Below are 27,199 nucleotides of genomic sequence, written 5' to 3' on the forward strand. Positions count from 1 at the left end.
GATTCAGCACCAGGGACAGTGGTTTTGTTTTGCAGGGGCCAATTCAGCACCAGGGACAGCGGCGTCTTGCGGGGGGGGGGCTCGAATTCAGTACCAGGGACAGCTGAAGTTTTTTGCAGGGGTGCTAATTCAGCACCAGGGACAGCGGCTTTTTGCAGGGGGGGCAATTCAACACCAGGGGCTGTGACGTTTTTTGCAGTGGTGGCAATTCAGCACCAGGGACAGCAGCCGCCTCTGCTTCTTCCACAGGGCCGTTTCAGGACCACGGATAGACCCTCTTGCGTGGCAGTTCTCCGCCGCCTGGGGGGCCCTTGGGCTGCGCCGGGCGACGGTGGGGTGACCGCCATGCGCCTCCTGCTGCTGGCCGTGCTGCTGTGCTTCTCGGTGGCGCGGGGGGGCTGCGAGCCCAAGGTGGTGAACATCGGGGCGGTGCTGAGCACCAAGAGGCACGAGCAGGTCTTCCGCGAGGCCATCAACCAGGCCAACAAACGCCATGGCACCTGGAAGATCCAGCTCAATGCCACCTCCGTCACCCACAAGCCCAACGCCATCCAGATGGCCCTCTCCGTCTGCGAGGACCTCATCTCCAGCCAGGTAGCCGCACCGCGCCGCCCAAGAACCGGTCGGGGGACTCCCCCTAGGGACTCCTCCTCAATGTGATGGGCCAAGCTCTTGACCTTGTGGACTGGTTGGACCCAGGGACCCCTGGAACCTGTGGACTGTGGGATTGGGGCACCAGCATAGGGCACTCTTGGCCCTAGAGACCACCCTAGGGACCCCCTTCCAGTCCTCAAGAATTAGCTTAGGGGCTCCTTGACCTGATGGACTGGTTGGCCCTAAAAAGGAACACCCAGGGACCCCGGCATCCTGTGAACCAGAGTGTGGGTTTGGGCACCAACCTAGGGATCTGTGGGCCACAGAGACCAACCTTGGGACTCTACCACCCTAAGGAACTTCTTGACCCTTCTAAGGGCCAGCCAACAACCCCTTGACCATATGGATCAGCCTTTTGGCTTGGGGCACCAGCCCAGGGATACCCCCTCTCTTTCTTTCTTTCTTTCTTTCTTTCTTTCTTTCTTTCTTTCTTTCGCTCCCCCTCTCTTTATTTTTTCTCCTTCTCTGCCACCTCCCTCTCTCTATTTCTTTCTCTCCCCCCCTTTCCCTCTTTATTTCTCTCCTTACCTCTCTCCCCCTCCCTCTCCCCCTCTTTCTCCCTCTTTTTCTATCCCTCCCTCCCTCTCTTTCTTTTCCCCTTTTCTCTCTCTTTCTCTCTTTTGCTCTTTATTTCTCCCCCTCTCTCCCCTCTCTATTTCTCTACTTTTTTCTCTTCCTCCCTCGCTCCCCCTCTCTTCCTCTCTTTATTTTTTCTCCTTCTCTCCATGTCTCTCCCTCTTTCTTCCTCTTTCTCTTTCTCTCTTTCTCTCTCTCTGTTTCTCTCCCTACCTCTCCCCTTTCTCTCACCTTTTTTCCTCTTCCTCCCTCTCTCCCCCTCTTTCTCTCTTTATTTTTTATCCTTCTATCCCCTTTCCTTTTTCTTTCTCTCCCTCTCTTTCCCTCTTTATTTCTCTCCCCACCTCTCTCCCCTCTTTCTTTCTCTCTCTTTCTCTCCCTCCCTCCCTCTCCCCTCTCTTTTCTCTTTTTCTCCTTCTCTCTCCCCCTCTCTCTCTCCCTCCCTCCCTCTTACACACCCACATATTGGGACCTTAAAAATACCACAACACAGCCCATTTCCCAAGGAACAAACCGGGTCCCTAAGTCATCAAATGGTGCTATTTTGGCCCCATTTACGTCTCATTTGGTATCTCCTTTGAAGCCACCCAAATTGCAGACCTGATCAACATTTACAGACTTCCTTCTTTCCCCAAACGGAGCAGAAAAGGCCATTTATAGGAGAAGCCAACAAAGGGAGGAGGAAGTTTCCATGGAAACGCCATCTCAGTTGCTTCCATAGGGTTGGCTGCTTCCATCGATTGCTCTTCGCCTCCTTCTTGCCAGACCATTTCATCATAAATAGTCCCTGGAGGGGAAATGGCATTTAGGCCTTTAATGTGCGGTTAAGGAAATCATATTATCTTGCAATCTGGCTCGACCGACTTCTCTCTCCGCCTGTCAAAGCCTGGGCATTTGAGGGCGTCCATAATTTAATGGGAGAAATGTCGGAGGGGAATGGCTTCTTGTTGTTATTGTTGAGTCGTTTAGTCATGTCTGATTCTTCGTGACCCCATGGACCAGAGCACGCCAGGCCCTCCTGTCTTCCACTGCTTCCCACAGTTTGATCAAACTCATGTTGATCACTTTGAGAACACTGTCCCACCATCTCATCCTCTGTCTCCTTGCACCCTCCTCCTTGCGCCCTCCATCTGTCCCAACATCAGGGTCTTTTCCAGGGACTCTTCTCTTCTCAGGAGGTGGCCAAAATCTTGAAGCCTCAGCATCAGGATCTGTCCTTCCAGTGAGCACTCAGGGCTGATTTCCTTCAGAATAGGTTTGTTGGATCTTCTTGCAGTCCATGGGACTCTCAAGAGTCTCCTCCATCACCAAAAAAGCATCCATTCTTTGGCGATCAGCCTTCTTGATGGTCCAGCTCTCACTTCCATACATCACTAGTGGGAAAACCATAGCTTGAAGTATATGGATCTTTGTCGCCAAGGTGATAGGACATCCATAAGTTCATGGGAGAAACATCAGAGGGGATGGTAGAACATCCATATTTTCATGGGAGAAACGTTGGAGGGGAATGTTAGGATGTCCATAATGGAGACCTGTCTCTCCCACAGGTCTACGCCATCTTGGTGAGTCACCCGCCGGCTCCCAACGACCACCTCACGCCGACACCGGTCTCATACACTGCTGGCTTCTACCGGATCCCGGTCATCGGCTTGACCACGCGCATGTCCATTTACTCAGACAAGGTAAGCCCACAGCTCCCGCTGGTCGGGACCCGCCGTTCTCCAGAGAAGGCCTTGACTTCTCCTCTGCCTGGCTCCCCGCCACTTTGCTTCTTGCTTGGAGGGAGCCGCCAGGAGACCCTCGGACATGGACCCCGGTGAGTCCAGAATGGCTGGTCCATTAGAGGCATGGTGACTCCATATCAGACCATGCCTGGTGCCCCATGCTCCTCAGAAACAGCCATTCGTTCTTCTCAGGAGTTGACGTCTGTCTATCTTCTGAGCTCCTCCAGACCCACACCACCTTCACTGGTTGAAAGGACACTGGGTATCTTTCCCATACTGGTTATCGCCCAGCCCAAACTTTCTGGTGGAATGGTAGAGCTTTGTATCTTCCCCATACTGGTGGATACCCAGCTCAAACCTTCTGGAGATCTTTCCCATTGGCTTCCTAAAGAGGCCCTTCCACTGAGCAGGAGGGCCGTTGTTCACAATGGTTCCCAGGTCCCCTTCCAAGGTAGCCCCATGGAGAAAGCAGGGCAGTAGACCAAGCAGATGGCCAGGTCTTGGATGGAGCTGGTATTAGAGATGTTTTTCCACCCCAGGGGAGGGATGTTCCTCAATCTCATCTCCAAGTCACCTTCCCATGGAGACCGCAGGAGATGAGCAGAGGATGGACCTCTCTGGAGAGGCAGGTGGGGTCTCAAGATGGAAGACCTCAAGAGGCTCTTTCCACCCCATAGGAGGGACGTTGCCCCAACTCCTTTCTAGGTCCCCTTCCAAGGTAGCCCCATGGAGAACGCTTTAGCTGAGCAGAGCATGGACCACTCTGCAGAGGCAGGTGGGGTCTCAAAATGGAACTTCTCCAGAAGCTCCTTCCACCCCATAGGAGGGACGGTGCTTCAACCCAGACACCCCCGTCTGGTCCGCAGTGACGCCCACTCTGGCTCCTTCTCTCCCCAGAGCATCCACCTTTCGTTCCTCCGCACAGTCCCTCCTTACTCTCACCAATCCAATGTCTGGTTTGAGATGATGCGCTTCTACAAATGGAACCACATCATCCTCATCGTCAGCGACGACCATGAGGGCCGGGCAGCCCAGAAAAAGTTGGAGACCCTCCTGGAGGAGAAAGAGTCCAAGGTCAGTAGCTTCCCGCCACCCACGCTTCTCTCGAAAGTCTCGCGCTTTGTCGTCCGTGTGTAGATTGACATCTGTAAATACACCTTCTCTCTCTTCTTCCCATTGTTAAACATGACCCACATTGTGCTCTTAAGCGCTGGCCGTCTAAGTCCCTGATCAAAGTTTGTTACTCTTTACTCATTTCACTTGCTTTGCCATGGTAAAAAAACCCCGAAATCTCCGACTACATAAAAAAAAAAAAAAATCCGAAAGAGGCAAAAATGGGGAGATGGGGGCGGGACGTAACCTGGAGCTGGGCCAAAAACCCATTTCCTTATTGGAAGAGAGTGTCTAGGAGAGTAGGCTTGGATCATGGACTTGGGAAGGAGCTGAAAGAGTTGTGTGATCCAACCAAGGCAGGAATCTCAACATAGAATCATAGAGTTGGAAAAGACCTGGAAGGGTTGTCTTGTCCAAGCAAGGCAGGAATCTCAACATAGGATCATAGAGTTGGAAGAGACCTGGAAGGGTTGTCTGGTCCAAACAATGCAGGCAACTCAACATACAATCAGGGAATGGTTGTCTGGTTCAACCAAGGCAGGAACCTCAAGATGGAATCATAGAGTTGGGAAGGAGCCCCAAGAGAGACTTGTGAGGCAGGGATAGGCAGCTCCCTTTACCTGCTTCCTTCCTCTTCTCCAAAGAAGCTTATGGTCAACGCAGCAATCTGATCAGTCATAAAGGTCATAATTTTGTCATCTATACCCCCACCCATCAGACTGGGTTGCCCCAGATGCTCCAACATCTAGAAGAACACCATAAAAGGTCCAATCGTCCACAACCTCTCCAATCCCAGCTTCTTCTGAAGGTCCAGTTCCTTCTCTCCTGGGTTGGGGGCCCAGGTGGCTCCACCCCCTCCAACATTTCTCCAGCGGAAGTGGCGGAGGGGGACTTTGAAGCCGAGCCTCCTTGGTGTGTGGTGTGAGCGGTGGCCCCACTTCGGCCAAGTCGACATATATGGGAAGCCTTCCTAGATCAGACCAAAGGCAGGACATCCGGTCCATGATCCTCTTCTCGGTGGCCGTCAAGAATCCTGCAGGGAGGAAGGAGCTGAGGGTGGCGGCCTTGCCCCTGCTTTTCACTCCAAGCGGCCAGCATTCAGAGGTCTACCAACATTTGGGAAGAGGGACAACCCACCATCCCCTCCAACATTTCTCCCATGAAAATGTCCAGCTGCCCTCAGAAACTCGCAAGGTACCTACACCGATTTAAAGGAGAGGAAGAACTTGCATGAAGCTCCAAAGAAACGTCCTAGGAAACCCCCATAGGAGATCTTGTAGGAAACGTCTTAGGAAATTTTGTAGGAAATTTAATAGGAAAACCCCATAGGAAACTTTGTAGGAAAACCCCATAGAAAACCTGCTCAGGAACCCCCATTGGAAATGTCTTAAGAAAACCCCTTAGTAACCCCCATAGGAAACCTTGTAGGAAACATAATAGGAAACTTTGCAGGAAACTTAATAGGAAACCTTGTAGGAAAGTTTCTAGGAAACTTAATAAGAAACTTTGCAGGAAACGTAATAGGAAACCTTGTAGGAAACTTTGCGGGAAAATTTGTATGAAATTTAATAGGAAACTTTGTAGTAACTTAATAGGAAACCTTGTAGGAAACTGAATAGAAAGCTTGTAGTGGGTTTTCCCTGCTCCTCTGTTACGGCCCCCCCGCCCCGGATCAGGAGGAGTTGGATATGGGATTTGCTTTGAGTGCCCGTCTTTCTTCTTTCAACTGTTTATAATCTTCTTCTGTGTCTGCATATTTTCTCTGTGCACATTATCCATCAGAGTAAAAAAAGGAGCTTTGACAGCCTCGAACCGCTATCCTTTGACAACAAGCGAGGACCCAAGGTATATTTGCATGGAAATGCACGCCGCCCACCAACCTAACGAGAAAAAAATTAAAATTAAAAAATTCATAAAATTCATCAATCGGGCCGCCTCGGCCCACGGGCACCCCACAAAAAATTAGAATAATTTTTAGATATATATATATATATATTAAAGGGAAAAAAATATATAAATATCTCTGGAGCCAGCAAGCAAACTCCATGTTTTTTTTTTTTGGGTCGCACGTTCTTTTCCGTTGAGATATGCTTGGTTTGAGCTTGAGTTTGAGGAGCAATCCCATCCTGGATGTCTTTCTTCGGAAGACCATGCATGTGGAGCCAGAGCGAATTTGCGAGTTTATTCCCTTCCCCCTTGTTTCCTCCGGGACCATCTGATTCCCCCTTCCTGTTCTCCTCTTCCTGCTCTGCCCCTTCCTGTCCCAACAGGAAATGCGAGATGCTCACTTCGATTCCCTTGCAAGGCGGACCCCTTGCGTGTTTTTCCCCTCCCCCTCCCTCTCTTTTCCCTGTTTTTTATTATTATTATTATTTTGTTTTTTGGAAAAGCAACAGGCGTTTGAGCAGTCAACTGCATCGCAAAACCAGCCAGCCAACCAATATATGGATATTCGCAGTTGCCGCCTGAATGGCTCCCTTGCCGTCGCAAAGACGGCGACGACAGAGCGAAAAAGGCAGGTCGGCAATAGCGAGAAATCAATTTGCCACGGTGGGTGGAATCACTTTGGCGGCCGCTGTGTATCTCTATATATGCCTTTTTTTCCTCTTTCCTGTACCAATGCACGACCTTCTTTTGGGGCTGGAGTGACTTCTGTTTGCATGCCCAGTGCAACAACAAAGAAAAATGATTCTTTTTTTAAAATAGAAAATAAAATAAAAAATTAGATTTTTAATTTTTTAAGGGGGGGTGGGGAGGAAATTAACCCCAGCAGGAGAAAAGAAAAGAAAGAACGGGGGGGGGGGGAGAGAAAAAAACCGAGGAAAAGAAATGAGGAACAACTGAGTCCTTTCCAGGTAGACCTTGGAAAGAGAGAAGGAGGTATCTTTCTGAGGAAAGCATGGCTCTGGCATGGGGGATCGGGGCCCAGCCGACTGACCCCATTTGCTCGCGCCAACCTTGCAGGCCGAGAAGGTCCTTCAGTTTGAGCCGGGCACCAAGAACGTGACGTCTCTCCTCCTGGAAGCCAAGGAACTGGAGGCCAGGGTGATCATCTTGTCTGCCAGGTGAGGGCCGGCCGGTTGGGCGGGGTTGGGGTCAGGTGAGTGGAGGTGACCCCCATTCCCCCCCCCGTTCAAACTTCTCCGACGTTTCCCTCTGAGGTTTCTCCCATGAAAACAGGGACCTCCGATTCCATCCCTTCCAGAATTTATGCCATGAAAATAGGGACTTCTACCATCCCCTCTGATGTTCCTACCATGAGGATATGGACGTCCGACCATCCCCTCTGACGTTTCTCCCATGAAAATATGGACCTCCTATTCCATTCTTTCTAGATTTCATCCCATGAAAATATAGACTTCTACCATCCCCTTTGATATTTCTTCCATGAAAATAGGGACCTTCTATTTCATCCTTTCCAGAATTCATCCCATGAAAATATGGACTTCCACCATCGCCTCTGACATTTATCCCATGAAAATAGGGACGTCCTATTCCATCCCTTCCAGAACTCATCCCACGAAAATAGGGACGACCTAGCATCCCCTCCGACGTTTCTCCCATGAAATTATGGATGTCCTACCACCTACTCTGACATTTATCCCATTAAAATGCTGACGTCCTACCATCCCCTCTGATATTTCTCCAAAGGAAATAGGGACCTCCTATTCCATCCCCTCCGCCGTTTCTCCCACCAAAATACGAACATCCTACCATCCCAACAGCCTTCTTCTCTTTCTCCAGTGAGGATGACGCCACCACCGTCTACACGGCCGCAGCCAAAGAAAACATGACAGGTCCTGGCTACGTCTGGCTGGTGGGGGAACGGGAGATCTCCGGCAATGCCCTACGCAATGCGCCAGAAGGTAACCTGGGACCCCTCCCCATGGTCCAGCTGCCCCATGGTTGATCGCCCAGTGGTGCTCTCCTTCCCTTCTCTAAATCCATTCGGAGGTCTCCGCCCTGCAGTAGGTTGGCCTGGATGACCTCTTGGGTCCCGGCCAACCGAGTCATCTGTCTCCACCCCCACCCCACCCCCGTCCCAGGTCTCATCGGTCTACAACTCATGAACGGCAAGAACGAGTCGGCTCACATCCGGGACGCGGTGGCCATGGTGGCCCAAGCAGTCCACAACTTGTTTGAGAAGGAGAACATCACCGACCCACCCAGGGGGTGCGTGGGGAACACCAACATCTGGAAGACGGGGCCGCTCTTCAAGAGGTAAGAGTGTCCTGGGCACCTCAGACCTGGGTTCTTTATGGAGGGAGTGGTGAGACCTCTGTAATTTCATGGGAGAAACATCAGAGGGGATGGTAGGATGTCCGTATTTTCATGGGATGAATGTTGGAGATGATGGTACGATGTCCATAATTTGGTGGCATAAATGTCAGAAGGGGTGGTAGGGCGTCCATAATTTTGTGGGAGAAACGTCAGAAGGGGTGATAGGACGTCTGTAATTTCATGGGAGAAATGTCAGAGGGGATGGTAGGACGTCCGTAATTTCGTTGGAGACATTTCCATCCCGATCAACCCGCCTTCTCCCCAGGGTACTGATGCAGACAAAGTACGCCGAGGGTGTGACGGGCCGGGTGGAGTTCAACGAGGACGGGGACCGCAAGTATGCCAATTACAGTGTCATGAACCTGCAGAACAACAAGTTGGTGCAGGTCGGCGTCTACAACGGCAGCCACGTAAGTATCCCTGGATGGGAGGGCCCTGCCTGGCCTGGGGGTCAGACTGGCTGGTGGAAGGCTGGTGGAGAAGGTCTGGTCCCAACCTTTCTCTCCTCACCTCTGCAGTTCCTGCCCAACGACCGCAAGATCATCTGGCCGGGAGGAGAAACCGAGACGCCCCAGGGCTACGAGATGTCTACCAAGCTCAAGGTATCATCTCTGCTCCACCTCCCTCCCTCACTAATGTCAGCCTGGTGAGGAACAGTTGAAGGAGCTGGGGAAGAGGAGAGCAAGAGATATGAGAGCCACCTTCAAACATCTCAAGATGATTGAGGGTCTGGAAGTCAAGCCTTAGGGGGAACAGTCAAAGGAGATGGCTCTTTTTAGCCCAGAAAAGGGGAGGCTGAGAGGAGATGTTAGGGCCACTTTTGAAGATCTCAAGATGATTGAGGGTCTAGAAGCCCAGCCTTAGGAGGAATGGTTGAAGGAGATGGAGAAGAGGAGATATGGGAGCCAACTTCAAACATCTCATGATGATGGCGGGCTCAGCCTTAGGAGGAATGGTTGAAGGAGATGGAGAAGAGGAGACCAAGGAGATATGAGAGCCATCTTCAAACATCTCAAGATGTTTGAGGGTCTAGAAGCTGAGTCTTAGAGGAAAGGTTGAAGGAGATGGCTCTCTTTAGCTCAGAAAAGAGGAGGCTGAGAGGAGATGATAGGGCCATCTTCAAACATCTCAAGATGTTTGAGGGTCTAGAAGCTGAGCCTTAGGAGGAACGGTTAAGAACTTCGGAGGAGATGGAGAAGAGGAGACCAAGGAGATATGGGAACCACCTTCAAACATCTTAAGATGGTTGAGGGTCTAGAAGCTCAACCTTAGCAGAAACATTTGAAGGAGATGGCTCTCTTTAGCTCAGAAAAGAGGAGGCTGAGAAGAGATGTTAGGGCCATCTTCAAACATCTCAAGATGACGGAGGGTCCCTTGGGAGGAACAGTTGAAGGAGATGGCTCTCTTTAGAGCCAAACATCTCAAAATGATTGAGGGTCCAGAAGCCGATTCTTCGGAGGAACGGCTGAAGGAGATAGGAACACTCAGTCTGAGGATGAGGAGATATGAGAGCTGTCTTCAAATATCTCCAGGGCTTTTGCCTGGAAGAAAGAACAAGTCCTCCCGCTCCAGAGGGTACGACTTGAACCCGTGCCTGACATCCAGGAGAAATTTGCGGGACGCAAGCAAGCCGGCTCTCCTTCCTTGGAGTCCCAGGTGCTTGAGTGAAGATCGTTGCACGTCGGGGGGGTTGGTCTAGATGACCATGGAGTCCCTTCCATCTCAACCACTTCTGAATTCCATGTTCGCATCCCTGTGTCCAACTCTCCCCTTCCAGGAGAAGGCAGCAGAGGGGTTGAGAAGCCGATTTGGCTGGGAAGAGGACGGTGATCCATCTTCTCACTTTTTGGGGGGCTGTTTCCCCTCCCCCCCAGATTGTCACCATTCACCAGGAGCCGTTCGTCTACGTCAAGGAGACCCTGGCCGACGGCAAGTGCAAAGCCCTCACCAACAGCACCGGTGGCTTGGTGCAGCAGGTCCTCTGTACGGGGCCCAACAAGACCATGCCGGGTACGTCTTGAACCCAAAGCGGGGGCATCAGGTCAGAATCTCCCCCGCCAAGCATCTCCATTGGGCGCCGGGCATCTCTCCTTCTTGGGAGGATCTGCACTACATGGTGGAGATGAGATCCTCTTAGTCTACACCAGGCCTCCTCCAGATGTGGTTGGCCCACACCTCCCATGATCCTTAGCTAGCTGGACTGGTGGTCAGGAACAATGGGGAGGTCCGTTCCCCATTGATCAAGCCTGAAGAACTGGATCGCTTCCTGATCATATATGGAACGGAACCACCTGAAGGGCTGAGGTGGAGGAAGCCTGGTTCAGATTATCTCTTCCACATACGACCAGGAAGGAATCCAGCTCAGCAGGCCGGGAACAAAACGGATCGACGGGGAACGGGTCAGATCTCCACCAGGAAGCCATCCACATTGTCCTAAAGGGGCCGGGTCAAACAGCATCTCCTCGACAGATGGGCATGGAGGTGGAGCGATTGAGAAGGTCCTCTCCGTTGGGGACCTTCTGGAATGGGCCTCAATGGTCCCCCTTTCTCCTGCCCCACCAGGCCGCCCCAGCGTGATGCTCTGCTGCTATGGCTTCTGCGTCGACCTCCTGATCAAGCTGGCCAAGACCATGAACTTCACTTACGAGGTCCACCTGGTGGGCGATGGAAAGTTTGGCACGCAGGAACGGGTGAGCGGGTCTCGGGAAGGCCGGACAGGCCACCCTCCAACTTCTCGGAAGACCTCCGAGGGTCCAATCCCTTGGCCGGGGATGGACAGATGCCGTCCCGTTTAGAAAGGGGATTTGTGGGACGTCGTTCCTGGAACGGTTGGCTGTCCCCATTGGCTTTCCGCCCACACTGGGGTGACCTGAAGAACCTTCAGGAGAGGCCTGGAGGGTTGTCCATTCGTGAACTTGCTTCCCATAGCTTCTTCCTGCTATCCCCTTTGACATTCATCCCATGAAAATACGGACGTCCTACCATCATCTCTCACATTCATCCCATGAAATTATGGACGTTCTACCATCACCTCCCACATTCATCCCATGAAATTACGGACATTCTACCATCATCTCCCACATTCATCCCACGAAAATGCCATCATCACCGACGCTCATCCCATGGAAATACGGACCTCCTTGCCCTTCTCACCTTGGCTCTGTCTCACCACAGGTGAACAACAGCAACAAGAAGGAGTGGAACGGCATGATGGGGGAGCTCTTGAGCGGTCAGGCGGACATGATCGTGGCTCCTTTGACCATCAACAACGAGCGGGCCCAGTATATCGAGTTCTCCAAGCCCTTTAAGTACCAGGGACTCACCATCCTGGTGAAGAAGGTGGGTAGACATGGCCAACGACCACTAGGCATCACTGTGCCCTCAGTGATCCATCAGCATCCATTAAAAACCACCCATATATGACATCAAGGTCCATCCTTGAAAGGCCTGGGGAGAAGAAGAGGAGAACCGTTCTCCTCAACCTTTGTGAGGAACCCTAAGCAGCCCCTGCTGGGGTCTTCCCCCAGCTACTGACGCCCACTTCCGGTTCTCCGTTGCAGGAAATCCCCCGCAGCACCTTGGACTCGTTCATGCAGCCGTTCCAGAGCACCCTGTGGCTCCTGGTGGGCCTCTCGGTCCACGTGGTGGCTGTGATGCTCTATCTCCTGGACCGTTTCAGGTAACTGCTGCCACCCCTTGGTCTTCCTGGTCTTATCCACCACCTCCACCTCCTCCTCCTCCCTCTACCCCTTGGTCTTCCTGGTCTCCTCCTCCTCCTTTCTGCTTCCTTCTCCTCCTCCCACTCCTCCCCTCCTCCTCCTCCCCCTCATCCCTCTACCCCTCCTTCTACCCCTTGGCCTTCCTGGTCTCCTCCTCCTCCTCCTTCCTTCTCGTTCTCCTCTTTCCTCTGCCCCTTGGCCTTCCTGGTCTCCTCCTCCTCCCTCCTCCCTCTAGCTCATGGTCTTCCTGGCCTCCTCCTCCTCCCTCTACCCCTCTTTCCTCTACCCCTTGGTCTTCCTGGTCTCCTCCTCCTCCTCCCAGAGGAGTAAGGAAAAGTTATCCAGCTCTGCTTCCTCCCACCCATGAATGGGGGCAGGGACAAGGAACTGGACGGGCTGTTCCTCAAGACGTCACCAAATTACTTACCCATCAATGATGCAAAGGTACCTCTGTCCACTGACTTTGCATCACTTATTCCATCTTCTAAGACCTGCTACTTGATGGACAGCTGACTGCTGGCCCCGCTTGCTCTCTTGCAGCCCCTTCGGCCGCTTCAAAGTCAACAGTGAGGAAGAGGAAGAGGATGCCCTGACCCTGTCATCTGCCATGTGGTTCTCCTGGGGAGTCTTGCTCAACTCCGGCATCGGAGAAGGTGAGTCTCTCCAGTGGGAATGATCTGCATGGGTCCGTCCGTAAGAGGCTGCAAAGCAAAGGCTCATCTTCTCTGATATTTCTCCCATGAAAATAGGGAGGTCCCACCATCCCCTTTGACATGGATGAAAATAGGGAGGTCCTACCATCGCCTTTGACATTGATATGGAGGTCCTACCATCTCGTTTGACATTGATGAAAATATGGACGTCCTACCATCTTTTCCGACCTCCGTCATTTCTCCCATGAGAATAGGGATGTCCAACTCAACTTCTTCCCCTCTGGGTTCTTCCCCAGTTAGATGGTCTTCTCGAGGGGCGGCACTAGAGAGCTTGGGTGAGGTCTATCTCCCCAGGGTTTCGGTCCTTCAGATGCTTGAGGACCATCCCGAGCTGCCCTATCTCTTCCAGGCGCTCCCCGGAGCTTCTCTGCACGGATCCTGGGGATGGTGTGGGCTGGATTCGCCATGATCATCGTGGCCTCTTACACTGCCAACCTGGCGGCCTTCCTGGTGTTGGACAGACCCGAGGAACGGATCACGGGCATCAATGATCCCAGGGTAAGCATGGAAGGAGAACACCAAGCCTCTGACATGTCTCCTATGAGAATATGGATGTCCTACCATCTTCTCTAACATTTATCCCATGAGAATAGGGACGTCCTACCATCGCCTCTAGCATTTCTCCCACGAAATTATGGACGTCCTACCACCCCTTCTGACATTTCTCCCTTGAAAATGTGGACGTTCTACCACCCCTTCTGATGTTTCTCCCACCAAAATACGGATGTCCTATCTTCCCCTCTCCCAGCTGCGCAACCCGTCTGACAAATTCATCTACGCCACGGTCAAGCAGAGCTCGGTGGACATCTACTTCCGCCGGCAGGTGGAGCTCAGCACCATGTACCGCCACATGGAGAAGCATAACTATGAAAGCGCCGCCGAAGCCATCCAGGCCGTCCGGGACAAGTGAGTTGGACTCCTTTAACTTTTCCCGGCGGGTGGGCTGGGAGGACATGGGGGACCAATGGGGAAAGAGGCATTGGATTATGGGATTCCATTTTTATTTTTATTTTTCGGCCAGTTAATTTCCATGAATTTCGACCAATTAACAACCCACTGATTTGAAGCCAACGCAAAGTCGAAGATTTTTTGTGCGAATTTGGGTGGGATTTCTAAGAAATTCTGCTGGGATTCCTAAGAAATATGGCTGGGATTTCTTAGAAATGGTTTGGCTGGGAATTCTAAGACATTTGGCTGGGATTTCTAAGAAATTTTGTTGGGATTTCTAATAAATTGTTTGGCTGGGATTTATTAGAAATTGTTTGGGTTTTGTAAGAAATTCTGCTGGGGTTTCTAAGAAATTCTGCTGGGATTTATAAGAAATTCTGCTGGGATTTCCAATAAATTTGGCTGGGATTTATAAGAAATTGTTTGACTGGGATATCTCAGAAATGTTTGCTGGGTTTCTAAGAGATTTTCCTTGGATTTCAAAGAAATGTCTGCGTCTTCTAAACAAAATGTTTTGCGGGAATAAGAAATTGTTTGGCTGGGATTTCTAATCAATGGTTTTGCTGGGTTTCTTGTAAATTCTGCAATCTAATTTATTGTTTTGCTGGGATTTCTAATCAATGGTTTGGCAGGAATTTCTAAAAAAAGGATTGGCGGGATTTCTCAGAAATACTTGGGCAGGAATTTCTCAGAAATGGTTTGACGGGAATTTCTAAGAAAAGGTTTTGTGGGAATATCTCAGGAAAGGTTTGGCGGGAATTTCTCAGGAAAGGTTTGGCGGGAATTTCTCAGGAACGAATTTGCTGGGATTTCTGATCCTTTCCTTTCGGGACCGCTTCATCCTGCGAAAATCCTCCATCGGAAGAGGGGGAGGGAAGGCTTCTGGAATTTGCCGGGAGCGTTGAAGTCGACCCCCTTTTCCTGGTTACTGTTCCCACTTGTGTCTCCACCCAGCAAACTCCATGCCTTCATCTGGGACTCGGCTGTCCTAGAGTTTGAAGCTTCCCAGAAGTGCGACCTGGTGACCACGGGAGAACTCTTCTTCCGGTCTGGATTTGGAATCGGAATGAGGAAGGACAGTCCCTGGAAGCAGAATGTCTCGCTGGCCATCCTCAAGTCCGTACCCTCTCCCCTGCCTGCGGGAATGATCCAGGGAAGGGGGTTGGGGTTGGGTGGAGAACACCAGACCCTCCGAGCACCCCAAATCGATCCCGGAACTTCCCTTCCCCACTCCGGAGGAGAAACACAAGAGGACCTCTTTTCACGGGAGAAAGGTCCAGGCATCCCCTCTGGGGGAAATTGGGAAAATAGGATATCCAGGGTTCGAACTGGAAAGCTGCCAGCCCCTCCAACGTTCCTCGCCCCCCAAACTCGGGATGTTCTGGGATCGAACCCAGTAGCATCAAAGAGGGAGTCCAGTTGGGCCTCACCTCCTCTGGGTCTGTCAAAGATGGCCGAGGAGCCTTCTTGGTCCAAGTTGGTCTCCTGGAGGACTCACTTGGCCTTTCCTGGGACTCCCTTCGGTCCCTGTAAGAGATTTGAGGGTTGCGGGAAGTGGCTTCACCTGGCCTCCCGCCCCATCCCCCCAATCCATATTTTATTCAAGATGGCGGGACTCCCCGCTTCAGCTCTCTCCTCCCGTCCCACAGCCTCCACGAAAATGGCTTCATGGAAGAGCTGGACAAGACGTGGGTGAGGTACCAGGAGTGCGATTCAAGGAGTAATGCCCCGGCCACCCTCACCTTTGAGAACATGGCAGGTGGGTTCCTAGACCTCCCCGTTCCCCCTGGAACTCCCTCCCCTCAGGGATCAGAGAAGAAGGGGCACGAGGGACACCACCCCCACCCAAGGCAAGGCACAAAATGTCCAGTGCTTAGCCCGGTTCTTAAGAATAAGAATATTGAGATGATGGTGATGGTGATGGATGATGGGCCTTAGTTTGCCTACCCGTCATCCAGTGCTTAGCCCAGCTCTTATGAATCAGAATATTGAGATGGTGGTGGTGGTGATGGATGATGGATGATGATGGATGATGATGGATGATGATGAATGATGATGGATGATGATGATGATGACGACTGCCAAACTTAGATTCACATTATTATTATTATTATTATTATTATTATTATTATTATTATTATTATATATTATATATTATTGTTATTGTTACTATTGCCATTTCTAACTACTACTGCTACCACCACCATTTGCCAGTATCCCTATCGCTATCGCTATCCTTCTTCTTACAATTGTCATTTGTGATTCCTATTCTTATTCCGGATCCCCATCGTTATTACTATCACAATGATTGCCGCCATGATTACGATTCTCACTCTGCTTTCTGGACGACCCTCAACTGTGGTGTGTGTGTGCGTGCTTCCTTCGAACCCGGCTCTCTGACCCTTCTCCCTCCCGCGTTTCGACCCCTCCCAGGTGTCTTCATGCTGGTGGCTGGTGGGATCGTGGCCGGAATCTTCCTGATCTTCATCGAAATTGCCTACAAGAGGCACAAGGACGCCCGACGGAAGCAGATGCAGTTGGCCTTTGCCGCCGTCAACGTCTGGAGGAAGAACCTACAGGTAGGAAGAGGCCATTTTGGGGGGGAGAAGAGACCTCCGGCGGGGGGCAGGTAACCCACAAAACCGCCGAAAAAAACACCAAAACAAGTGGGACGTCTTTGAATTTCCATTTTTTAATTTGGAGGTCCTTTTCCATTTCCCATTCCTTCACCCCAACAGTCACTACGGTGCTGAAGGGGAGTAGAATTAGGGGGACGCCCTCTCCGTGGCTCCCACTTATGGGGTGGGGGAACCCCATAAGAGTCACTCCTTCCAAGAGGGCGGAGGGTTGGTTTGGATGACCCCTGGGGGACCCCGCTCATCCTGGGAAGGCCTTTGAGGGGGCCCTACCCTCCTAAATAGGGGGGCAAATGCCCCAATGGAAATAGGGGCATCCTATTTGATCCCCTATAATGAAATAGGGGCATCCTATTCGATCCCCTACAATGGGAATAGGGACATCCTATTAAATCCCCTACAATGGGAATAGGGGCGTCCTATTAAATCCCCTATAATGAAATAGGGGCATCTCACTCGATCCCCAATAATGAAATAGGGGCGTTCTATTCAATCCCATATAATGGGAATGCGGGCGTCCTATTAAATCCCCTACAATGGAAATAGGGGTGTCCTATTCAATCCCCATCAATGGGAATAGGGACATCCTATTAAATTCCCTACAATGGGAATAGGGTCGTCCTGTCAATCGGGGTCTGTCCATCCCTGTGTCCTGCCCCCTCCGCCACCCAAACTAGGCAGGCTCGAATTTTGTAGGGCATCCCGAGTGCAATTGTCACTGCCATTTTTCACTTGCCAACTTTCTAGAGAGGAGAAACGCTTCCCTGGGTTGACGGTGGGTCCGGTCCAGGGTTTGGCCGAGATGTGGGGGGGGCAGGATTTTTTGGGTGGGGGCCATCCCACCCCACCCCATGGCCAACGAGGAAAGCCGACGTTCCAGAGATCTGTTTGACAATGTAAGACTTTTCCGCAGGAGGAACCCTCCGGCCACTAGTACAATGCTAGAAGGTAGGCGAGCGGGAAGATTTCTTTGTTCAATAAATACCAATTTTAAAAAATAAAATAAAATAAAAGTCAAATAAAAAATCAAAATATGACCAAAAAAATTATATATATATACACACACACATGCATACATACATACATATACATATTATATATATGTTTATGTATATATATATATAATTTATATGTCTATATATAACATGTGTGTGTGTGTCTATATGCGTATATAATATATAATACATATAAGTATATAATGCATAAAATATATATATAATGTATATATGTATATACGTATATGTATGTGTGTGTGTGTGTGTGTGTGTATATATATATACTATATATATATATATATATATATATATATATATATATATATATGCGCGCGCACACGCACACACACACGTTTCTTTTCAAATTATTATTTGAAATCATGGGCGGGGTAGAAATGATAAATTATTACTATTATTATTATTTGGTTTTGGTCACTCTTCGGCCATGGCGCAACGCCGTGGCAAGCCATGCGCTGATACCTCTGGATCAATATATGTAAATATATATATATTTTTTATATGTGGGTTATCTCCCTATCTATATATATTTAGATAGAGATCTTCATCCATTCCATCCTATCAATTGCTTTTTTCCTGTGCATGCCTGGGGGGGCAGGGGGGAGAGGAAGATCGGGAACGGAAGCAGGAAATGGATTCAATTCCGGTCAGCCCCCCCCCAACCCGGATGCGGAGGAGCCAGACCTGGTCTCTCTCCCCCCCCACCAAAAAATTACCTAAATCCAAAGGGGGGGATCAGAAACGGGGTTCCCCAAGGGGAGGATACAGAGATCGGGGGCAATCCCCCCAAAACCCCAAATTCCACTGTAGCCCAAAGGGTTGGGATCAGAAACGGGGTTCCCCTCATTTCCCCCAAAATGGAGGCCTCCTCCCACCCACCCCATAACCAGGTCTGGTTGCCTCCCACCCAACCTCCCCCCACGATTCTCTCCCCTCCCCCCTCCTTGACGGCTTTCGTTCCCGCTCTGCCCCCAACACTCCAGCTGCCCCCTCCCCATTTAACCCCCCCTCGGATTCCTGCTCGGGGTCCCTCCGGAAAGCAGCCCCCCAGCTTCCGGCCGCCGATCTCGGGAGACCTATATACCCTCCTTAATTTCCCAATACTGGTTTTTGTTTCTTTCTTTAATTCTGATATTTTACCCCCCCATTCCCCCCTTAACATACAATGACTTCCCTTCTCTTCTGATGCAGTCTTCTCTCTATCTCCCAGCCGTAGGACCTGCCTTGACCAAAGGCCCCGATCCTATTTATTTAGGGGTAGGTGGAAAAAGTCTCTTGCCCCCCTCTCTAGATGATGGAAGAAAGGGGGTGACAGTGACCGACAGGGACCGCCCCCTCCCAGGCCACCAATAGGGTGGGGGCCCCTCCTCTCCAAGCTCCTGAGAGGAGGCCCTCTGAGCTGCTGCAGGAACCCCAAGGTTGCTTGTAGCTCCGTCCCGCCCCGTTCCCCCCACCCCTTCCAGAAAAGGGTCCGCCCCACATACAAGGTCCTCATGTACAGTTTCTGCCAGATGTTCGTCCCATGATATTATGGACGTCCTACCACCCCTTTTGACGTTCTTCCCACAAAATTATGGACGTCCTACCATCACCTTTGACATTCTTCCCATGAAATTATGGATGTCCTACCACCCCTTCTGACATTCCTCCCATAAAATTATGGACTTCCTACCATCCCCTTTGACATTCTTCCCATGAAATTATGGATGTCCTACCACCCCTTCTGACGTTCTTCCCATAAAATTATAGACATCCTTCCTTCCCCTCTGAGGTTCTTTCCATGAAATTATGGACGTCCTACCACCCCTTCTTACGTTCTTCCCACAAAATTATGGACATCCTACCATCCCCATTGACATTCTTCCCATGAAATTATGGACGTCCTACCACTCTTTCTGACGTTCCTCCCATGAAATTATGGACGTCCTACCACCCTTTCTGGCATTCCTCCCATGAAATTATGGACGTCCTACCACCCCTTCTGACATTTTCCCCATGAAATTATGGACGTCCTACCACCCTTTCTGACATTCTTCCCACAAAATGATGGACGTCCTATCACCCCTTCTGACGTTCTTCCCACAAAATTATGGATGTTCTACCACCCTTTCTGACGTACTTCCCACGAAATTATGGACGTCCTACCACCCTTTCTGATGTTTTCCCCATGAAATTATGGACGTCCTACCACCCCTTCTGACATTCCTCCCATGAAATTTGGACGTCCTACCATCCTCTCTGACATTCCCACAACCAAATAATGGACGTCCTACCATGACGTTCCTCCCCGAAAAAAAGGGTCTTCCTATCACCCCTCCCACCAATGCTTGGGGTGCTTCTGACCCGAACCACCCCGTCCGAGACACCCAAAATCGCCCTCTCGGCGGGGACCTGCCCCGTTTGCCCAAGGGATGGGATGGTTTTGAGGGCAACTGTACATCCTCTCTGACATCTCTCCGGGAGTTGGGGGAGAGGAGTGTCTGGTTCCTCCCCCTTCCATGAAAAGAGGTACTTCCGATTCCATTCCAAGAGGGGCGTCCTCTCCCACCCCATCCTGTGAAATTAGGGTACATCTGTGAAAAGGACAGCGGATCCGCTCAGAGTCTGGGGTGGCTCCCAGGATCGCCCCAGCCCAAGATGGCCGCTCGGAAGGTCAGCGCTCAGAGGGGCCCTCCGGAGCCCAGCCGCCCTGTAGGGCAGGAGGAGCACACCAGGCGAGCAAGGCAGCCCGTGAAAGCGAGGCACAGTGTAGACGCGGCGGCCGGTGGCGGCCGTCCGGAGATCTAACCGCTTATGTACATGTTCGTTTTAGGATAGACCAAGTGCTAGAGCAGAACCAGGCCCTAGAATGAAAACCACTTTTAGGTCCATCACATCCACGCTGGCCAACAGCTTCAAGAGCCGTAGGTCCTGCAGAGACACGGTAAGAAGAAGACAACCGGTTGTGCCCTCCTTCTTTCTCTCTCTCTTTCTCCTGCCATCCCATCAACTGCCCCATCTCACAGCTGCCATGGCCCCATTTTGTCCTCTGTCAGTCCGTCTCCACCGTCTGTCCCAAAGATCGAGGGCTCCCTCTTCTCCCCATACATGGTTTGTTTTCCTTTTTGTTCTGACCTCCTGAAAAACCCAGAATTTTCTCCCCTCCCCTCTTTTGATTTCCAGTCCTTCCTGTCCTGGTCCCTGCCCGGAAAGCAGTCCGCCGTGCCATCTTCCCCTCGTCCGTCCCCTGCCCTGCCATCTCCACCGTCTCCCTCTGCCTGTGGTAACTGCACGGCTCCGCAAGCAGTGGCCAGCAGGACTCCCTGCCACCACCCTCTCCTGCCGCCACACTTCCTGTGCGATTCAGGCAAGGTGCATGGCCTTGCCCGGCACCGTGCCTCACGTCACCTTCTTTACCTGTGCTTTCCGTCCGTGGCTGCCTTGGAAATGACGAGGCGGGGGAGGGGCCTCCGTCATCAGGCGGACGGCCGAGCTCCATTGCTTAGCCCGCGCCAACGTTTCTCCCGTGGAAACAGGGTGTTGGCCGTCCTCTCTGACGTTGACCCGACAGAACCGGCAACCCAAGTCCCATCGGGCCAGATCAGGCCATAGCTGTCAACTTTTCCCTTTTCTTGCGAGGAATCCTATTTGGAATAAGTGAATTTCTCTTTTAAAATGGGAACCTCGCCTCTTCTTCCAGCTCCACCCCCCAGTTCTGCTTCTCCAGCCCACCATAAGGTCTGCGTGACAGTGGACTGGCCGGCTTCTAGAAAAAATTGCCAACCCCTGTTCTGTTCCATACCTGCCGACATTTCTCCCATGAAATACAGACGTCCTATTCCATATGTGCCAACATTTCTCCCATGAAAATAGAAATGTCCTTAGGAAAAGCGGGATCAACCCCGGATCAAACCGGAAACCGCCATGGCTTCTTCAGATCTTGGGCTGTCCCTGCAAAATAGGGACCCTGGGATATCTGTTAGCATCCCTCATCCCAATCTGTTGATAGGCTGGGAATGAGGCCAAGGCAGGACAACCTGAACTTCCACAATCTGCAGACTTTCTGCTGTTTTCCTATGTGCAGGCAGTTCCCCAGCCAGATGAGTGGGGTATTATTATTATTATTATTATTATTATTATTAATTTATTTCATGGTTCTTTGGCAACAATAATTGTGGTGGTGGTGATGATAATATATATAAAATATTATTGTTATTATTGTTATTATCATCATTATCATTATTATTAATTTATTTTATGTCTCTTTGGCAACAATAATTGTAGTGGTGGTGGTAATAATGATGATAATATATATAAAACATTATTGTTATTATTGTTATTATTATTATCACCATTATTATTTATATTATTATTGTAATTATCATCATAATCATTATTATCATCAGGTAGGCAGCCATGTTGGTCTGATGCAGCAGAAATAAAATAATAGTAATAATAATAATAACCATAATCTTTTATATATATATTATTATCGTCATCATTATCATTATTATCATCAGGTAGGCAGCCGTGTTGGTCTGACACAGCAGAAATAAAAGAAGAAGAATACTTATTATTATTATTATTATTATTATTATTATTATTATTATTGGAAATTAATATATTTCACAAAACCTCTCCCATGATTTCTCAAACTTATTCCAAAAGGCGTTGTTTGGCTACAATTTCCTCTGAACATCCTCCTGTATCAATGTGAAGATTGCTGACCCTCAGATCAGCCCCAAATATTCCTCATTTCAGGATTTCCTCTGAAAATTCTCCTGTATCAATGCTAAGATCCCTGTCATTTCCTTGGAGACCAGCCCTGAATATTCCTCACCGCTTCTCCTCTGAATTTCCTCATCAAATCCTCCCATATCAGTGCCAAGAGCACCGTCACAGCCCCCCCCCCAAAAAACACATTAAAACACCCTTGAATTTCAAGGAAGTTTAAATGAGTATTCAAGATTGTAAAACAGAAAAAAAATTGAAAAAATATATTTAAAAAGACACACATATCAAAACCAGTAAAAACAATTCTAATAAAACATAATAATAATAAATTAAAGAAGAAGAAGAAGAAGAAGAAGAAGAAGAAGAAGAAGAAGAAGAAGAAGAAGAAGAAGTAGTAGTAGTAGTCAGGCTCAGAGCGGCTAACACCAAATATAAATTACAATAGAACATAATAGGAAAAACCCAAGAACAGTTAATTAAAATACAGCTTAAAATACAGCTTAAAATGCAGCCTCATTTTAGTAGTAGCCCATAAGCCAAGACCATAAAGGGAGGAAACATCAGAACTATTTTTTATTTTATTTTATTTTATTTTATTTTATTTTAATTATTAATTACTGTTAGTAGTAGTAACCTATTGTAGCCCATAAATCAAGACCATAAAGGGAGGAAATAGAATTAAAAAGCAGTTTAACAGCATGTCAATCCGTTCTCATCCCTTTTTATCTATTTTTAATCCATTTCCAAATTTTTTGTCCATTTCCCACGGCAGGTTATTCCTTGTTGAACATCCCAAGCCACTACTCTGTGGCATTCTGGCCCCACCTCCTTTTGCTGAATTTATTCCTCCCTCCCCTCCATTCCCTTGTTCTGCTGAATATGCATCCATTCCTTCCTTCCTCTAAATATCCATCCATACTTTCCTTCCTCTGAATATCCTCCCATCCATTCCTCCCTCCCTCCCTCCCCTCCTCTCCATTCCCTCGTTCTTCCCACCGCTCCCGCCATTCTTACTCCCAGTCAGCCTTCTCCTCTCCTCTCCTCTCCGCTTCTCCTCCTCCAAACCCTCCTTTCCGCTTTCACCTCAGCACATTTCATCTTCTGCCCGTCCCTCCTGCCGTCGCTCTTTCGTTGGGAATTTCTCTTTCATTCCATCTTCCACTCTGGGCGGTCACAATCCAAATGATTGCGAATTCGGGTCGCTCTCGACGTTTGCAGGATTCAGGCTGTTTCCAAGGAGCAGATTGCACCAAAGCAATCCGTCCAAATGATTAAATCAGGTTTCTAATCAACATTTGCAGAATTCCAGCTATTTCCAAGGAGCAGATTGCACCAAAGCAATCTATCAAAATTATTAAATCAGGATTCTGATCCACATTTGCAGGATTCCAGCTGTTTCCAAGGAGCCAATTTCAGTAAATCAACCCGTCCAAATCATTCCACCAAATTTGATTTAATTCCCAGATATCTTCCCCATTGCACATCATCCTTTCCGGCACGGTCGCCACGTGGGCAGGAAAGTTCCATCTCCCTCTCCAAACCCCCAGCCCGTTTTGGAGACCCTCTATTATGCATGTTTCTGAGTTGGTGGGGGCATAGGGTTTGACCTCATCCCCGCCCTTTGGCGTCTTTCCAAAGGTCCCAGACATTGAAAGGTCCACCTGGGGCGAAAGCCAACTTCTCGGCCATCTTGAAATTCTGATTCCCCCCCCCCTCTCTCTCTCTCCCCATCAAAAGGACATCTGTCACAAGATATTAGGAGGGTGGTATTCCAGAAGGGGAAATGTCTCGGCTGGAAAAGATGGCTTTCCGCTTTCTCAAACTCCCCCCACATGACTCTCCGTTTATTCCTCCTGTTCGTAACTGCAAGGATTTATAAAAAAAGTCTTTCCCCCCCAGCGGTGGGCGTTTGCATAACCTCCAACATTTCTCCAATGAAGATAGGGACATCCTATTCCATCCCCTCCATCATTTCTCCAATGAAAATGGGGACATCCCATTCCATCCCCTCCAACATTTGTCCCAAGAAAACAGGGACATCCTATTACATCCCCTCCAATATTTTTCCCATGAAAATAGGGACGTCCTATTCCACCCCCTCCAACATTTCTCCCATGAAAATAGGGACATCCCAGGAACAGCGGAACCTTCCAGGATCCCGGCGGAAACTGGGCTGGATTCTTCTATCCCGGGAGAGAGAGGGGTGCTTGGAGGGTCTGCTTCCTCTTGTGGCTTTCCCTTCTAGGCATTCCAGAGTGGAGGGTAGAGGGAGGAGGAGGAGGAAGAAACGCAGCTCTGGGTTGGCCGGGTTGGCCGGGCGGCGTCCCGCTTTCCTGGGGTGGTGGTTTTGGTGGTGTCCCCGGGTGCCGGCACCGGGTTCAAAGCCAGCTTTCGATGTAATAGACCATCCCTTTGATGCGCCTGCTCCCTACAGACACCCCCGCGAGGCCGCCACACCCAGAGTCCGTGAGCTGCAGATAAAGCCCTGTAGAGAATTCCCGGCTTCAGGAGTTCCTCCGCAAAGGGTGGGATCTTGTTGTGAATGTTGATGCATTTTTGTCCTGTATCCAAAGTCCTGTTTGATCTTGTGGGACGGGTGGTGGTGATGGTGGGGGGAACAACCAGTTGTCCCCTTCTGGGACATCCCAGAAAAGGGCCGGGCGGGAGAGGAGTAGGGCGGCCATCTTAGAAAAAGTGGCTCTTTTGCGAGCCGAGTCGCCGAGCTTTTTCCCGGAGGGAGTTTCTCGGCGTACATGAAGGGAGATTCGTCGGCAGATTTCAAAGGGGATCGGCCCGAAATTGTCAAGGGGTCGAAGCTGCCGGGCGATTCCAAAGGGGATCGGCCCGAAATGGCTGAGCTAGCGGGTGCTGCTTTCCGGGGGAAGAGGCTGCGCTGCGAGGGGGAGGGAGCCCCCACGCCACGTGGCTGCCCCCGGGGGAGATCCTTGAGGGATGATGCACTCCAACCGGGAAGGAGCTGAGCCGAATGGAAACTGGGGGTGGGACACGACGACACAGGTCAGGGTTCTGAAATTAGTAGGGTGGCCCTATGTCAGGGTCCCTAAAATGGGAAGGGTGGCCCTACGTTTGGCTCTGCCCACATTGCGGCACCCTGACTTTTTTGTGGGAATAGAGTGGATCCCTGGAGATTCCCCGCTTGGTGCTCGCAGCCTTGAATGCATCCCGGTTTGGAGGCGCAGCATCTTCCTTGAGTGTTTTCCTGCCGGGGTGGTGGCAGCCTGCGGGGGCAGCATGTGTCTCGGCCTTGCTCTGGCCCACCTCTGCCTGACCACCGCCCCTCCCCCGTGTCTTGTCTTTTGTCTCCCCTGCAGCAGTACCACCCCACTGACCTTGCGGGGCAGCTCAACCTCTCAGACCCTTCAGTCAGCACTGTGGTGTGAGGGCCCCCGTCGCTTCTTTCCTGCCACCCCATCTCAGACACCCCCGGGATGGACCGGCTCTTCTTCTCCCACGGACCTACCTTGTGGACTGGTGCCGAGGAGGTGGTCCCGCCCACTGTGCCACGAACGGACGGAGAACGAGCTCTGGAGTGCCTCCAGCACCCGCTTCCCGTTTCCTTGCACCCCTTTGAAGGACACCCTCCCGGGGCAGCCCGGCTTTCCCACTTCCCGAGAGAGGAGGCAACTGTGCGCAACTGGGAGAGTCCTGTCCTTGTACAGTTCTCCGCTTCTGGTTGTCCACGTTGGGGCTTGCTCGATTTGGGGGAGCCAACTGACTGACTGACTGACCTTCCTGTCCATGTACATAATCTGCTTCTCTTCCTACTGTTCACTTTGGGGGTCACTCAATTTTTGGGGGAGGGGCGACTTCCTTCCTTCCTTCCTTCCTTCCTTCCTTCCTTCCTTCCTTCCTTCCTTCCTCCTTTCCTTCCTTCCATCCTTCCCTCCCTCTTTGTTTCTTTCCTTCCCTCCCCCTTCCTTCCACCCCTCCTTCCCTCTTCCTTCCTTCCCCTCCTTCCTTCCTTCCTTCCTTCCTTCCTTCCTTCCTTCCTTCCTTCCTTCCTTCCTTCCTTCCCTCCCTCCCTCCCTCCCTCCCTCCCTCCCTCCCTCCCTCCCTCCCTCCTTCCTTCACCTTTCCTTTCCAAGACTTCCCAACCACCCCTTCCCTGCTTCTTGCCATTTCCCCAACATTCCTACCTATTCCCATGGATCCATTGAGCTGATTTTCTCCCTTCTTGGAGATCCATTTGGGTCTCTTAGAGATCCACTCATCCCCCATCTTCCCTTTATTGTATATTATGCTTTCAGAAACCCAGCCAGATGGCGGGGTAAAAATAAATTGTTATTGTTCTTATTATTATTGATGATATTATTATTATTATTTATTTTATTAATATTGTAGTTGATATTATTATTATTGATATTATGTTGTTGTTATTTACCTGAATCCTGCTAGCATTTTCACTCGTCTGAAATTTATCTAACATCTGGAATTGCGGGCTGGAATTTGGACGTCTCTTCCTAAGGATTCTGTAGATTTTATTAATGATTATTATTAAAATAAAATGTGAATAAAAGTTGTTTTATTATTTTATTATAATTATTATATATTATTATTTTATATTATTAAAATTAATAATAATAAATGTAAGGAACCGCAGAAAGAGGGGGAAGGAAGTACCTAGATAATTAAATGAGCAAGGTAAATGAATTTGGGTAGGCGGAAGATATCCGGAAATAAATTTAAGGAACTGCAGGAGGAGGAGGAAGGATGTAGATAATTAGATGAGCAAGTTAAATGAATTTAAATTGAATTTCTAATATCTTCTGCCTATCCAAATTCCTGCTCAAATCTGCCCATCCAATCATCTCCTGCAAATATAACAATAATTACAATAATCCTGTATCGGCGGGATTTTTCAACTGGATCTGGGGACTAATATATAATTGTGGGGGTTTTGGGGGGGTTATACACACACATATTATAATAATAACATATTATAATATATAATTATAATATATAATTGTGGGTTTTATGGGGAGTTATTATAGTATCATTGTGTGTGTGTGTGTGTGTGTGTGTGTGTGTGTGTGTGTGTTTGGGGGGTTATTATAATATTATATATTTGTGTGTGTGTGTGTGTGTGTG

At 49.8% G+C, this 27,199-nt stretch overlaps 1 protein-coding gene and 1 long non-coding RNA gene across 10 annotated transcripts in view; one reads left to right on the top strand and one right to left on the bottom strand.

The window, feature by feature from the left end:
* The first annotated feature begins 115 nt into the window (after positions 1 to 115).
* Positions 116 to 26,643, top strand: LOC309380789 (glutamate receptor ionotropic, NMDA 1-like). 8 transcript variants are annotated; one of them, XR_014173144.1, is made up of 22 exons: positions 116 to 594; positions 2,778 to 2,912; positions 3,852 to 4,028; positions 5,850 to 5,912; positions 7,032 to 7,132; positions 7,812 to 7,933; positions 8,114 to 8,288; positions 8,614 to 8,758; positions 8,867 to 8,950; positions 10,223 to 10,358; positions 10,911 to 11,038; positions 11,523 to 11,687; positions 11,909 to 12,027; positions 12,608 to 12,720; positions 13,130 to 13,278; positions 13,529 to 13,686; positions 14,683 to 14,844; positions 15,378 to 15,487; positions 16,162 to 16,307; positions 20,190 to 20,300; positions 24,525 to 24,615; positions 25,423 to 26,643. XR_014173144.1 is itself a non-coding variant. In XM_081930870.1 (21 exons), exons 1-21 carry the CDS (start codon positions 346 to 348, stop codon positions 25,489 to 25,491), a joined length of 2,817 nt encoding a protein of 938 aa, XP_081786996.1. In that variant the 5' UTR covers positions 116 to 345; the 3' UTR covers positions 25,492 to 26,643. The 8 variants fall into 8 exon arrangements, 6 of the variants coding, with proteins under 6 accessions (XP_081786996.1, XP_081787001.1, XP_081786999.1 ...); XR_014173145.1 differs by lacking the exon at positions 20,190 to 20,300; XM_081930870.1 differs by lacking the exon at positions 24,525 to 24,615.
* The window catches only part of LOC309380791, a 30,014-nt gene continuing 7,321 nt past the window's right edge, over positions 4,507 to 27,199 (bottom strand). The window contains exons 2-3 of one of the 2 annotated variants that reach the window (XR_014173148.1): positions 4,613 to 5,690; positions 4,507 to 4,563 (exon numbers count right to left, since the gene is read on the bottom strand). This is a non-coding gene — a long non-coding RNA (uncharacterized lncRNA). Of the gene's footprint in view, positions 5,691 to 27,199 lie in introns of both variants that reach the window. The other variant, XR_014173149.1, reaches the window with a different exon arrangement.

The sequence above is a fragment of the Podarcis melisellensis genome (genome assembly GCF_964234715.1).
Source record: "Podarcis melisellensis genome assembly, chromosome: 11".
NCBI classification, from domain to species: Eukaryota; Metazoa; Chordata; class Lepidosauria; order Squamata; family Lacertidae; genus Podarcis; species Podarcis melisellensis.